The sequence below is a fragment of the Coloeus monedula genome (assembly GCF_965178545.1).
Source record: "Coloeus monedula genome assembly, chromosome: 7".
Classification (NCBI taxonomy): domain Eukaryota; kingdom Metazoa; phylum Chordata; class Aves; order Passeriformes; family Corvidae; genus Coloeus; species Coloeus monedula.
The window spans coordinates 34223504-34239112 of record NC_138787.1 but is presented as its reverse complement, the minus strand read 5'-3'; the positions used below and the strand labels follow the sequence as shown (position 1 = coordinate 34239112).

The 15609-nt window shown below is 40.1% G+C and overlaps 1 protein-coding gene across 9 annotated transcripts in view; it reads right to left on the bottom strand.

The window, feature by feature from the left end:
- The window catches only part of R3HDM1 (R3H domain containing 1), a 50722-nt gene that overhangs the window by 10179 nt on the left and 24934 nt on the right, over positions 1-15609 (bottom strand). For 7 of the 9 annotated variants that reach the window (XM_082285391.1, XM_082285392.1, XM_082285393.1 and 4 more), the window contains 7 exons: positions 14989-15246; positions 12221-12375; positions 10734-10835; positions 7236-7496; positions 6631-6751; positions 1830-1984; positions 1099-1247 (listed from right to left, as the gene is read on the bottom strand). In XM_082285391.1, coding sequence (XP_082141517.1) covers positions 1099-1247; positions 1830-1984; positions 6631-6751; positions 7236-7496; positions 10734-10835; positions 12221-12375; positions 14989-15246 — 1201 coding nt within the window. The remainder of the gene's footprint in view (positions 1-1098; positions 1248-1829; positions 1985-6630; positions 6752-7235; positions 7497-10733; positions 10836-12220; positions 12376-14988; positions 15247-15609) is intronic. The other 2 variants (XM_082285397.1, XM_082285398.1) reach the window with 1 other exon arrangement.

The following is a 15609-nucleotide window of genomic DNA, read 5'->3' as shown; positions in this document are numbered from 1 at the left end:
TTGTTCAAGTGTTGCAGCATAACTATTCTGATGAAAGCAAGATCCTGTCATTAGTTGCTAGTTTGATCTGAATTCATAATAAATGAGAGGGACATTCTAAATTACACAAAAGATCAAGCAATCAAACTTAATTCAAAAGAAGTCTGGGATTATGCCTACCTGTGACTTCAATGAATCTCAAATATAATAACTACAGAAAAGGATTAAAAAACCTTCAGATACAAAGAACAAGAATTCAGATTTAAGCAAGTGAAGCCATGTGGCGATGACAAATACTACTGAAGTCTCTGCACTCTCAAAAGGATGAACAAGCTTCATACTGTTGCAGCTTGTTTAAAAGCTTCCAGGTATTTTTAAATGCTGCTCATTTCTAAGTTCAAAAAACTAGGGAAAGAAAAATTTGTAGCAAGCATTAATCCTAATGCATTCTCCTAGGTACTTGCCTATCTGTTCTCAAATAGATTGCTTTGGGGACACAGATGTATATTCAGGGAGGGCTGTACATGCAGACCAAATTGCTGCTACCAAGGTAGGTGAAAAAAAAAGAAAAGAAAAAAGGTTATTTATCAAACAAAAACCAAGTTTCTATACTTGTTTCATAGCCAGCTTGGTGCCAGCAGGCCTCATCTACAACACAAAGCAAGCTAAGCTTTTTCCATACAAAGTTCCAAAAAAGAAGTCACTCTTTTTCTGGAATTCAAATTATTTTTCCTCTACACATTATTAATGTAATATCTTTGACAAAACCAGTGAATATAGATAGCCATCTTAAATATTACTGCAGAAAGACTGAGCTGCTGAACACACTGGTGTTTCATGGGTAAGAAAAGGAATGCAGAAAATTTAAGAGATGGAACTGCGGTAAAGTATTGCTGGAAGTGCTATGGAGACAACGTTTTCCAGTCCAACAAGTATGTCACAGTTAAAGCAGTATGGGTTGTTTCACTTAATTGCATATGAGCAAAAATAAAGAGAGTGCCTGTAAGTCTGCCTTTGAAACAATAGCTTTAATATCTGCATTACTAAAAGCAGATCATGTCAATTCTTACAAAGCCACTAAGCCCAGCTGCTAAGAAATCAAGTATCACTTAAACTCACCTTAGATTATTCTGTTGACCTGATGGAATGACACTGTAGTAGACTGGCATTCCTGTGGTGGGCAGTCCTTGACTGGACTGACTGGGAATTATGACAGGCTGCTGATATGTCTGCTGGGGCACTGCTTGGGAACCTTGAGGCACCGAAACCTGCAATGGGCAACACAGTAAGATCTTCTGCAGACAATGTTTCTTTCTGACTCTTCAACCAGTTGATACAGGACTTTAAAAAAAACCAGCAGGAACTGAAAGATCCCTTGGAGTTCTCAAAATCCAGAAGAATAGTGGTAACAGTAGTTAAAATAACAATATTAAAAAAATTATTTAAATCTTCTTCCCCCAAAATGGAGATGTTGGCTCCAAGGGACTCCATGAATCAACAAGATATTTTCTCTACAAGAGAAAGTGGGGTGGTGGGAAGGAAATGTTCTGAGCTTTTCTTCCCCACCCTCTGAATTGGGGAAGGAAACCTTATGAACTTTTCTTCCCCACCCTCTGAAACGCAACTGACCCAGCACTTGGCTTTCAACAGGACTAGAACTTGTGCACTTGTGACAGACTTTCTTCTCACTTCAGTTGTGCGTTTGTATTGTTTAACTTCTATCCCCAAAGTCACTTTGACACCTGCTTGCAGCTTTCTACCATTTCTACCACAAAGCAATGGACTTAAAGAAAACCCCAACACTCAAACCCACAGAAGAGTCATTGGAAAGTTTTGAATACATTACCCACCTGATAAGATGGCACTGAGGGATATGGAACAATCACACCTTGAATTTGATTCCCAATGTTGTTGTGTTGGCCACTGACTAGATTTTGATTCTGAGACTGCTGAACTCCAACTAAACCCTGGTAGTTTTGCTGCTGGTTGGGCAAAATCTGGTAACCTGAAATTATACATTTAAATCTTACTTTGAAATAACACATTTTAAGCACAGTTGCCTATGTGAAAATACATATGTAGCATTTTCCAATGGCTTGTTTAATCTGGCAACTTAACAACAGTTGAACTTATCATGCATATAAAAAGAAGCCAACATTAAAATTAATAGATTTATTCATCTAGATTCAGCATGAAATACTATCCATACTGTTTGCAAGGCTGCTCTCACATGCACTATTCATTTACACTCTAGGTTACATGCATTAACACCTTGATTTGACAGGTGAAAGCTGAAAGCACTTGAACAAAGCATGCTAGACAGGATCAAACCCAATTCATTGTCTGGTATTGTGAACAAGGCCATTCCAGGTACTTTAGTTTGTAAATTCTACATATGCAAAATTCAGCTTGTACCTGAGGTGCCCCAGGGGTCAGAGCATCATGACTGCAATTCAAAACTAAATCGGACTTCAGGAAAATTTGCATAAGGCATGTGTGCAAATCTTCCAAAGGGGCAATTTCTACTGAAATCTGTAATGCTAAAACCAACTGGGGACTGAGAAAAATCTTCCAAGTTCAAGCCACGTTGGTACATAGTGGAAGACATTTTATAGTCGAAATTATCTTAAGGATACAAAGAAAGATTTTCATGTTCACTCCTCTATAGTGTGTCTAAAACAATTTGTTATTGCTTAAACTGGTATCCTCTCCTATCTTTCAAAAATTGCCTAAAAAACCCCACGCCACCCCAAAATCCCAACCAAACCATCCCAAGCATGAGTGCCAAACAGGAAATCTGTGCACTTATAAAGTCCAACCTAAACCCCCCTTTTCCTCTTTTTTCAAAAAGCATATAGCAGGTAACTGCTACGATGATCCAAACACATGCAGAAGTTCTTTTTGTCATGTTCTATCATACAAGTGTGCACTACTTACCACATCAGCAAAACCCCATCACAGTCAGTGTTTCTGAGACAAAGCCAGTTATCCCTCCAGAATAACAAAACTGGGCTTGTCAAGATGCACTGACGGCAAGAAGAGTCTGTGTTTGAGTTGGACACATTCACAGCCCACTGACCTTGACATTCCCCATGCTCCCTACCTTGGCATGGAACTATAATAGAGCAAATTTAGCTGCAAAACTCACTTGGGTTTTCTTTAAACTCTGCTAAAAAAAGGCTTGGTCTATTCTGAAAGTAATTCAGTTAACATAAAACACCTTTTTGTGAGCAGCACCCACCGATGTTCATTGATTTCATCCATGCGGGGTACAATGAACATTGTGCACTAACAGCCTCAGCAGGCTCTCTATAGAAATTGCAACAATGAACACTAAAAGAAGACTGTTAATATAATCAAATATTGCTTCAGAAAATTAAAGGGAAGAAGGTTCAGTTTGTTAAAACCAAGACAGCTATTCATTAGAAACACACAACACTATAAATATTTTCAGAGGACTAGACAAAACTTCAGAACAATACACGGTTGAAGTAGGATTAGTACTTAGAATTTTTAATAACTTAAGTTTGAACTGTGCACAAAATGCCCTTCATATCTGTAATAAACAAGATGCTTCAACATACTTTGTTGCAAAATGATCTATGGCCCCTAAAAAGCAGCAGAATGAGAAGTTGTGGTGTTGACAGACCCAATCAGTGCACCTGCAGTCTGAACCCCTCATGTCCCAGAAATTGTAATGGACCTGTGAGTAGTTCTGCAGCCTTTTCTGGCACTTCCAAAGACAGACACAATCAATTCTGCAAGCAGAGGGAACTGGAACAATACAAATTGGCTGCCACGAAGGTTCCCCAGAGCGTTCCAAAGAATGCTCTATTTTTAGCTGCAATTTCACCTCTGCATAGAGTGGGCTGACAGAAATGCAACACTCAGCACAAACCCCACACCTGCCACAGCAGATTGTCCCATTACACAGAAATACCCTGAAACTGGAGGTAAAAAAAGGAGCAGGTTTCTTAATATTTCCATAATTCAAAAGAAATCGCAGTTAATATAAGAAAGTTAACTTACAGAATATAGAAATACATTTTCTGAATAATGCATTAGGAGTGAGAAACAGTGTTCATTCAAGAACAGAAAAGCAAGTACAACCACTTGGTTAACAAGCAGGGAGTTGATGAGCTTGGTTATAACTATTAAACTACAGCTACTGTTATAACTGGAGTAGTTTTATTCCCTGCTGTGAAGCAGAAGGCAGTTGATGTTCCTACAGGAACTGTAGTTAGATAAGATTTTTAAACAACCTGTAGTTAGGCCTCATGGTAACGGGGCTCACATTATCATGGCAATCAGAAATGCCTTTTTCTTAAGTAGAGTTTTCTTCTCCCAACATCTTTTGGGCAATGAAAGCATTTTTATTAAAAGTGAACCCCCCTCAAGTATTTCACCTGAAACCCCTTTAAAAAGGAAGCCAGGAAGCAGCTGAAAAAGAGACCGGTTCACTGTGAGAAATGTAAACCTCTCAGACAGTGTTACGGCCCCGAATCCAACAGCTCATCAATAGTCAGGCCACTCCTCAACATTAGACCAGAAGTGGCTCCAGTTGCCATGCTCTCAGAAGCTGTCATCTTTTATCTGAATTTGTGTTTGAAAAGTTATTTCGTAGTTAGTAACCACTTTCTGAAATGAATAAACCCCATGGCTTTTATGTAAGGTAAGATTTGTAACTCTCATTTTTGCCCAGGCACTTTGCCGTATGAGCCAAGTAACGTGGTGCCTTTGGCTCAGAACCACACATTGCTAATAAGCATCAACCACTTCAGGTGTAGCTTTGTGTCAAATTAATACAAATATCAGTGGTTTAAAGTAAATTAAAAGAGAGAGAATTTTCAAATACACCATCTTGTGAGGTGTTTCCAGAACAGATAACATGACATGGAACCATCTATTTCTAAAATGCTGATTCAAATTTGTCTATAAAGCATTAAATGAGCCAGCAAAGGCTAGAGAGCAGTTGGGAGATTTTCAGTTAAACACTAATTATGCAGTTTCTGGTAAGATCCTTCATTCTCCATTAGTGCTGGTAAACACCAAGTAACCAAACACTGAATAGAATTATTGGCTGGACTATCCCCATACTACATAAACATGATTCCTTGATGTCAGAGTGCAGGTACAAAACACATGATCAAAGCAGTAAAGCAGCTGTCTGCACAGCTTGCTTATTTTATTTCTTTCAGGACAGAGAGGGAGTTTATCTGCTGACACTTTTCACCCGCAGGCAGTGAAATTCAATTAAAATATAAAGAGCTAAAAACATACAAGAAAGGAACTTACCTAATAGCAACCCATTCATCCCTTTGCATCTTATCACCCATGCTTTCCAATTCAGACTGGTTTGTTTGGGTACAAATGTACAGTGAGCTCTCTGAGTTAGGGAGTTTGTGTGCTATTCACACAGGGTGTCCCTGCAGTGGGAAGTAATCCCCCTTGAGCCTCAGACTTTTTGCTATTAAGTAGTCTAGGTATTAAAAATTCTGAGGAAGGAAAGCAGGTTGTGTAATACAGTTGGGTAACACATCTCTAACACCAGTGGATAACACAAGTTGCAAAACCAAGAAATTGCTTTTCCTTTGAAAAAAATCTTTGTGAACTGCACCCTGAATAACCCCAACAAGTGTTGCTACTATTGGAGCACTTCCTAGAAGAAGTGCAGAAGAGGAGCTATCCCTCTGACATTCTACTTCATAGGACATAAATAAATCCAGTTAATATTTGTAAAAGCTAATCTTTCATCCTGTTTCTGTAGAGCAACACATATTTGGGGCAGGGGGAGGAATTAAAAAAGACCTTCCTGAAGGAAACTCAGAGGGATGTTACGTATTCAACTAAGAGCTGGTATAAAAGCCTGGTCTTTAAGGATTTCTGCCTCCAAACATCACTAGTTACTTCTGAAAGTTTTGACCATGAGTCAAGACATTACTGAGAAGTAAATTTGTTTCAGGAATACAAATCTTATTGAAGAAGTCATAACAATATTTAGACAGATTGTCAGAATAATGGTAGCTACAGTTAAAATTTGTAAGGGAAAAAAGACAACAAGAAAGGAAGGAGATGGAAATGAAGCTTGCTAACATTCATAGAAGGGTAACTCAGACAGTTGAAAAGTCTTTACTAAAATAGGTAACCACGTAAGTCTCATTACATATTCCATCCAATACCCTGATATCTTTAATCATAGGACAGAAAGACAGAGTAAAACAGTATCACCAATATCTTCTGCACAGCACTCTTTTCATGCCACAGCATCTAAGATTAGTATCTTCAGCTTAGAACTTTCAGTTCAGGTACATCTCTGCAATGTTACATCATTTGAAGGTACTAATTCATCTTACTTTGCAAGTTACTCAAGTTATTAGTTACTAAGTTACCATTTTTTAAAATTATTAACTTCTAAATTTTAAAAATCCTGTAATTAAAGTTACAGCATGAGCCACTCAAAGGAATGGCTCAAATGCCAAGTTTCATGCACAAGTGACTCAAATTTTTCCACCTTAAGTTAGTTACGCTTTGTATTCTACATCTGAACTTCTATTTGATTTGAAATTTTACAGCAAAGTAAGTTTAAGAGGAAAAAGCAGGAGAAAAACCACATGAAGTGTTCTAATGAAATGCTGGAAGAGTTGAACAAACCTGTCTGCTGGCCAGGCTGTGGCAGGGCCTGGTTCTGCTGCGTGCTGTAATGGACAGAAACAGGGCGGTACTGTTGGCTGGAGTGCGGGTACTGGTTGGGGGTACAGTAACAAGGTGGCATCTGAAAAGGAACAATCAGAGGTTCACTACCTGCATGCAGCTCTAGAGAAGGCAGACATCTAAATGCAAAATGCATAAAACAAAGATCCAAAACTTATTAAAAGGTGCAATGGATGTTAAATAGTTCAGCGATTCAAAAATCACTTATACTACATAAATACCCTCTTTAACAGCCACTTTCTCTACTTTTCTTGTAAAAGGAACACTCCAATTTCCACCAAGAGGCATTTGAGAGACAAGAAAACTATGCAGAACATGAGTTTTACCAACTGCAAGTAAATAGGAAAACCTGTGTGATTGTTGCTCCTCAAGTAAACGGAAGTCATTCATTACAAAACACATACCTCAGAAAAACCCCAACCCCTGAACAAAAGCACAGAGCTGCAGTTCTGCAGGGAGCCCCAGACCATAGGAAAGGTCCCGAGTAGAAGAGCAGGGTCAGTTTTTCACTGCAGCTTTCGGGAGGCTGGAAGGAGCCGTGGTACCTGTGGCACGGGCTGCTGCACGTATCCCTGCTGCGGGAGCACGGGCTGCGCCACGGGGTGGCCGGGGCCCGAGTAGGCCGGGGCAGGCGCGGGCTGTGCCGAGGGCGCTGCGGCGGGGGCGGCAGTGAGGATGTAGCCGGGCTGCTGCGGCGCCTGCAGCACCACGCTGGGCTGGAACAGCGCCGGGGCAGGCTCGGCGCCTTCGGCCGGGGGCTGCCGCGCGAGGCTCAGGTGGCTGAACTGCGATCCCAGGCTGTCTTGCTGCAGTCGTGGGAAAAACAGGAAAAAATACATTTGCAAATGCACATTCAAGGAAAAAGAAATAAAATAGCCAAATACCTCAGTAGGTTTCAGACAGCATGTCTCACATTACTGTGCATTAGCAACGGCAGCCAAAGAACAACGGCAAAGAGGATGGAACAGTAGCAAATTATCTTCAGGGCTGACAGCAGGAGAGAACATCCCATGTTCAGACTTCACTATTTTCACTGCAAATATTTTGCCTTTTGGATTACATCTGCCTTTATCTACTTATTGTGAGAATCCATTTGTCAAAAAGAAAGTTCAGAATTTGTGTCACTAACATTTTCTGACTGGACTCCAAAACTTGAGTGAAAACATCTAACCCCAGTTAAAATAGCAGGATGCATTAGTACTGCTGAAGTAAATTTTTGGTTTTGAGAGCTTAACATAATAAGGTTCCAATCCTGAGTTACAAGGTACATTCTTCTAACTTAGCTATTATTCTACATGCAAACATTAATTATCTTTTCATCTGAAATCAAGTAACAACAGAGAAAAATGTGTTCCAGTGGTTACCCTCTATCTGTGTTTTATTAACATCTGAAAGGATGCCACTGATTGCACTGAGCACTGCAGGAGTCCTGTGGAATCTGAAACTTCTGTTACTGTAACCCCAAGCTCCTTCTCTTTACAAGCAATTCAGCATCAAATTAGCAACATCCTGAAAATTAGAAGTGATCACTAACTAGTATTGCTTTTTTTTTTCTTTTTTTGCTAAACAGGAAAACTTGGTTCATATTTCAAAAGTGGACTCTCCAAACATGCAGGAACATTAAAATTATTTCAAGACCACTTGATTTTCTCTTAGATCATCCTGAAGATAGAAATTAATCAAGAAAAAGTAAGTGCAAGCTCCATCTTTTGCTGATTAGCTACATTCACATTTTATGATGTATTTTTTTTAGTTTCCAAGCTAAAGATATTAATTACTGCCGGAAATATGAATTTGCACCTAAAACTTTATTTAGAATAAATACCTTTAGTATGTATTTAGTACATCTTTAAAAACCTTATTTCCATTAGATAATAATCTCACTTTGGTATTTCATTGCTTAATGGTGCCTATTAAATGCAACTATAATGCTTTTCTACTTTGGATTTTACATTCTGCTTTTCCAAATCCTGAGTTTAGGGAGGAGATTCTGCATGTGAGTTTATCTTAGCTCTAAATGTGTCTGAAGGATAAACCCAAGCCATACCACACTGATTTCTGTTACATTACCAGCGTAAGTAAATTCTGATCTGGTCACTTTGTCCTGCAGTGACATGTATGGTACAAGCAGGATTAAACCCTGGAACATGGCATTCCCAATAAATGGAGAAAGCACACTCTCCTCATGCCAACTACAGAGGTGTTACACTTGGATTGCAATCCAAGACCGTCAATCCTTTTCATTATGTTACATAAACTACCATCAGCAGGAATACATTTTTGAAACTGCCAGGGCACTTAGTATTTGAACCCATTTCCTGAATGTGAAATGCTTTGAAATTACTACAAACCTGGAAGGAGTTTCCTTCTCTGCTTTAGCGCCTTCTCAAACTCTCAACTTCAGAAATGACATCCCTATTGACTTCAGCTAAAACTGTATTTATTATAAGACATTTCTGATTAATGTTGAAAATTAGCTATTGAACACTGTAGTGAGTTAACCTGGGCTGGCTCCTAAGTGCCCACCAAGCCACTCCATCCCTCCTCTAATCCTTAGCAATACAGGGGGAAAAAATATGATGAAAGGCTTATGGGTCAAGAAAAGGTCAGGAAGATCATTCACCAATTACCATTACAGGCAAAACAGATGCAACTTGGGGAAGATTAAATTTATTTATACCAATTAATAACAGAGTAGGATAGTGAGAAATAAAAACAAAACTAAAACCAGCTTCCCTCAACCCCAATGCTTCTTCCCAGACTCAACTTCACTCCCAAATTTTCTACCTCCTCCTCCAAGTATCACAAGGGATGGAGAATGGGGCTTGTGATTGGTTCCCGGTCATGTCTCTACTGCTTCTTCCTCCTCACTCTTCTGCTCCAGCGTGCGGTCCCACCCATGGGATACCTTCACAAACCTCTTCAGTGTGGGTTCTTCCCACAGGCTGAAGTCCCTCAGGAGTGGAGTGCCCTAGTGTGAGTCCTACCAGAAAACCTGCTCCTGAAGGGCTCCTCTCCATGAGCTACAGCTCCTGCCAGGAGCCCACTCCTAAAGGCTCCAGCTTCCTTCAGAGCACCTGTGCCTGCTCCGCTGTGGGATGCTCCAAGGGCTGCAGGGTGGATATCTACTCCACCATGGTCCTTCATGGGCTTCAAGGGGACAATCTGCTTCACAAGAGTCTCCTCCCCAGGCTGCAAGCTCTGCTCCAGCTCCTGGAGCTCCTCCTTGCTTTCCTCCCTCTGGCCTCGATTTCTGCAGTTGTTTCTCCCTCCTGTCCCTCACACCCTTTTCCAAGCACACTCAGAGGTGCCGCCAGTGTGAAGGACTGACTCAGCTTGGGCTATGCAGTGTCAGCCTTGGAGCTGCCTGAAGTCGTCTCCATCCAGTGTGGGGGCAGCTCCCAGTTCCAAAACCTTGCCACATAAACTCAACACAAACACGCACTCAGCAGAGTATCAGAGCAGACTTTGACCTGGACTCTCCCTTGGATAACAATTCTCATTTACTAAGTTTCAGTTTCACTTTGTGTGGCTTTTTTTTTTTCCTGGTTTTTGATAGACTAAGATATTTCATTTCCAGCTTCTACTTATTAAACAATGGATACTAGAGAAATGGGAGTGTTGAAAGTTCTAGCAAAGAGGCTACAAAAAGGTAATCTCAGAAAATCAGAATAGCTGATCCCTCAGAATGTATTAAGGTTCAGCAGAAGAGCGAGCAGACAAGGAAACAATACGAAACAATGGAAAGAGGTTAATCCAGAGACAGAAAAAGATACTGACTGGCTAACAAAACAGCACTGAAAAACTTCCTTTACAAAGGGAAATAATGTATCTCTAAATATAAAGATATATAGATACAGCCTTAATTGCATATATTCCTTCTGAACTTAAAATGTTCCTGTCTCGGGCACTCAGGTGATGTGTCACTGTGATTGAGAGCCAGCCACTACCCTGGTATCACACAGCACTTAAACAGCCAAGCAAAGGTCAGCAGCCACCAGACATGAGCCTATGCAGGGAGCAGAGAAGAGAAGGTGTAATACCACAGAGTATTGCTGTGCAGAGGAGGCTGGCAGGAGCGGGGGTGGGTACGACACTGCAGAGTACTGGACAGGCTGGGAGGAAGGCTGCAGAGCCCGCAGAGGCTGCAGAAATAACAGGGTTATGAACAAGGTTAACACCAGAGTAAGAGAAGTGAAAACAAGTCTTTTGTAACAGAAACAAGCAACTCCAGAAGAGCAACTCACTCCACTCTCAGAAACAGAATGGATACTTCTTTTTTCCTAAGCTTAAAACTGCATAGAATGAAAACAGAAGTAACACTGAGTTATCTCAGTCTCCCAAAAGACTTTGCTTTATTTGTAATACACTATATTAGCTATGTCACCAAATTGCTTCTATTTAACATTTACTGTTTCCTTTAGAGAGACTAAAAACTCCTCATGCATCTTAAACACAAGCTCTTTCAAAGCATCTAAAAGCAGAATGAATTTACTACTAACCATAGATTCAAACATACTACTTTCATTTATTCAACAGTACTAAAATATTTTCTCTAGATAGCTATCATTGCTCATAATATTTCAGGCAGGTTTAATTCCAGCATCCATTGAGAAGGTAATCAGAGAATTAGTACAGAACTCACGAAGAAAACTGCAAATATTACATACACACTTCTGTGAACTAGGAAGAGTACAAATGAGACCTTTTTCAAAACAGACCAGCTCTACTGTGGTATACCCAGCTATCTGAACAGGTTTAAACAGGGAAAACAAACAAAGGTAAAGGTTTAGGTGAAGTTCTATTAGTAACTTTTTGTTAAAATTTAAGAACCATCTGAAAATACCGCAGGAGAGACTACAGCCAGTACCTTGGTGCCTGAAACAGCTGCTGTGGAGAGGGAGAACCCTCCCTTCTCCTGCCCATACATTTTGCTTTTCTTCTCCTTCTAGGGCTGGGGCAGTCTTTAATCTGGCCTATTTCACTAAACTTTTGTACCAGACAAGGATAAAACACATCCTGTACTCGTGTGTGTGGTTTTCTGAACAGAACAGGCCAAAGTGCTACTAATGAGATGTTCATGCTGTACCAGTCCTAAGCTACTCCTTCTGTGCCATGACTCCTGCTTGTGCTGTACAGCCCAGGAATTCATCTGGCTGAGAAACAACCCTAAGACAAGAAACCCAAGGTTCCAGTTGGATTAACTCTCTTCCCAGCTGCCAACTATTATTGCTCTTAGTGCCCACGTAACTCCACAGTGCAATTAGGGATGAAGGTCCAGAACCTCTTGTTCTTGATAACAGAATATTTTCATACTAAAATTCTTCAGTATTTTTAAGAAAAGGCTGCTTGCCATGCTCAGGTTTGAGCAGAGCTGATAGTTCTGAGGACTGGGAGGGAAAGAGCCCAGTTACCGTTATCTGTGTGACTGTTCTTCACATGCACTGCAGCAGGATAAATGTATCTGCCCCTGATCTCAGAGCTGAGAGCCCAGCCCCAGTGTCCCTGGGCATGTGTTTGACAAGTGCACCTGTGAGAGGACGGGGTTTGCTCCGGGCTGATGCTGGGCTGGGCTGGGCAGGGCTGGCTGAGGTGCAGCTCCAGGCACTTGGGTCCTAACAGGCTGCTGAGGCAGGGGAGGATTGTACACAACCGGAGTGCCGTCGGGATTGAGGAACGGCTGACCTGCCAAGGGGAAAGAGAACAAACACAAGCAGTTGCACCATCTAAGCTGGGAGAAAATAGACAAATGTATTTATAGCAGGCAAAATGAATAAAATAATAAAATAGAAAAATAAGTGAAGTCATACTATTTTATATGACAGATTCATGCCAAATGCCCACAACTACATTTATAACAGCAATGACTCCATGCAGCAAAAACCCAAACCATTTAAGCTAAACAAAGATACCCCAGTCTTTACTTAGTGAACACAGATAAATATTACTTATATCCTACTCATCTTGAAACTTGATTTTTAATCAAGTACATCTAATATGACAGGAGTAATAAAAGAAAACCCTACTAAAAATACTGTTTTAAGGATCTTTTAAAAATTAAATCTCCTTTAATCAATTTGAACACCAATCAGAACACAGGAGAGCTTAAAGGCAAATATTTTTTGAAAATTATATAAAGTAATAGCTGCCCTGGTATTCCCATGACTGCTAATGAGATTACTGATAAAGGACTCTCTTCTCCTATATTCTTAGATTAATTGGCTTTTAGCTCTCAAAATAAATAACGTAGTATTATTCTCCTATTTAATAATTCGCAACCTCAATATTACAGCAATGGGCCAGTGAAAAAAAATTTAAAAATAAACTCCATAAAAGTAAATTATAAAAAACCAGTGATTTCTTTTTGTGCCTGGGTTGGAAAAAACCCAAACAAATGGAAGGAACAAGAGCCCGGCTGGCGAAGACCTGTGCCTTCCTGCTTATTGACATGTGTCCTGCACTGGCTTATTCTGATGCTTAAAGGGCTCAATACTAATGTAAATTTTTCTCTCCTCTGATTTAAAGATATTCTTGTCCTTTCCAGAAAGGTATAAACTGAGCCTAAAGCCTTTGCACCCTGTCAAAGCAGACTAATGCTCCTCCAGACTTCTTGGTCCCATAGTATTTAAATAAAACTGCCCAACATAAAGAGGGTAACAGTTACTGAAGAAAGGACCGAGAAACTCATGGCAGACACAGAGGGAGCATGAACAGACTTGCAAAAATAAGCTGCAGCAGCTGGACTGCAGCTCATCAGGTGATACTCAACTGAGCTTAACAGATTTCTCTTTAACACTCAAGAATTGGGAATGTTCACATGAACAGGGAGTCAGATTTTCTTATTTCCTTCTACCACTTCCTGCTAATCACCAGAGCTTCACTTGTTTCTTGAAGTGTCTGGATAAGAACTGTCTCTTCCTAATTCCCATCTTCAGCCAGTGAGAAGAATGGCTCTGCTGCCCCAAGGGCACAGAATCCTCTGTCAGAAACTTTGAGGAACCAATCTCTGCTTTTGGAACTCTGGCTGGCATTGGAACAATAAAGCCAGAGGAACAATTACAGAATACAATGATTCGAGTACATTGGGAATTGAAGTTTATCTGCACCTAAATGTTCCTTGTTTTCAAAGTGTTCTTCATCTTATATTCAAAGCTTATAAGACATTAACATAATTATAAAAGACTATTAATGAACTTATCTCTAAGATAACAAATACATTCTCCTCCAAATCCAATGGCTATCTATGAAAATTAGGTCCTACAGCAACTCATTTGTAACCAAATTTTTAGCAATTGATTCATATTAAGGAAAAAGAGGAATTTATCTATTTCAATGTTACACCTTCTAGTTAAAGAAATTGTTTACTACATGATCATTTTAACAACCCCAATGGGAAACAGTTTGCTTAAAACATCACATGTAGTTATATTCAAACATAATCAAGTCCATCTACAGAATGATGGTAAATATATCCTGAAGTATTTTCTTTTCTACCATGAAAACAAATAATTATACTAAAATTAAAACACATAATTTCTTAAAATTATGATGTTTTACATAAAAGGTAAGTTAAAATTTTCAGGATTTCTTAATTTCTACAAGATGCAAAAGTTTGCCCAGAGAATGCTAACTCATTATTTAATCCAGACAGGCTATTACAGATCTCCTTGCATCTACATTATGAAGTATCAATTTCCTAACTACTTACTAAAACATATCAGTATTGGCCAATTACACCAACACTGATTTAATCCTGTTTTAAAGTGGCAAGGAGAAGTTAAGAAACAGCATTTCATCCTGTGCTTCTTTCTTTCACTTGTGTTAACTCAGCCTTGAGCATAGAGATGAGAGTATGTTGCATCAAAAAAAATGAAGGATGATAAATTCTTTCAAGTCAAATCCTTTCTCAGGCTCTCTCCCCTCATTGAAACTGTTTTATAGTAGCACTGGAAAAGACTTTTTCCTCTCCTGAAAAAAGCTGAAACAACTAATTTAAGTTATTCTGTGTTCTGGATACTAAATCGTATGATTTTCATATTTTGTGCAAGTCACTCATGAAAATTTTACATGTAAGTTAAAACTCTTCTAGAGAAAATCATGTGAGTTTACTCATTCCTTTGATCCTCCAGTCATGCTTCCTTGTTAAATTAAGTGCATTGAACAAACACAACCACATTAAAAAATAAAGAGAAAAATAAAGGACAAAGGACAATACTGACACGAAGTCTTATGCAAACACTCGTGCATTTTTTTCCAAGCTCCCCAGTGTAACAGAGATACCCCCAAGCATGTACCAACCTGTTTGAGGGTTGACCAGCACACTGCCAGGCGGGATGCCCGCTGCTTCCAAGGGAAGCAGAAAGAAGCTACTGCTAGCAGCAGGTGCCACTTGCCCGCTCATGCCACCATCAAAGGAAAGAGAGTTAGTAGAGCTGACAGTTGGATACACGGCAGGCGTGCCAGGAGAGGGCTGGCTTAGAGCTGGCACTGGAAGAGGCTGCTGGCTGTGAGAGAGAGAACCCGTGGAGGACCCTACACTACTAGAAGACTCTGAACCTAGGAAAGGAGTAACGAGAAACTGGTTTTACCTGGAGACAGTAACATCATGCTCACTTTAAAATACACACCTGTAAGTGCTCACCCTGATAGCTCAGCATTAAGCCCACCATTCAACAGCAGCCTTGTCAATGGACTCCCCCTCCATCTCCCCTGGAATACCATTACAAGGTCCCTTCTGTGAACCAAGGGTCAATTCAGCACTGCTTTGCACTGCAAAGTGAGGCTTTCATATCTAGCTCTAGTTTTCTGGCCAGAAAATGAGTATTTGTACCTCCAGAATTCATGGAGGTGATTGCTCACTACTCCAAAATGCTGGATTGGATGCACTGAGGCAGTGAACACCCAACCCTAGTTCCTGCA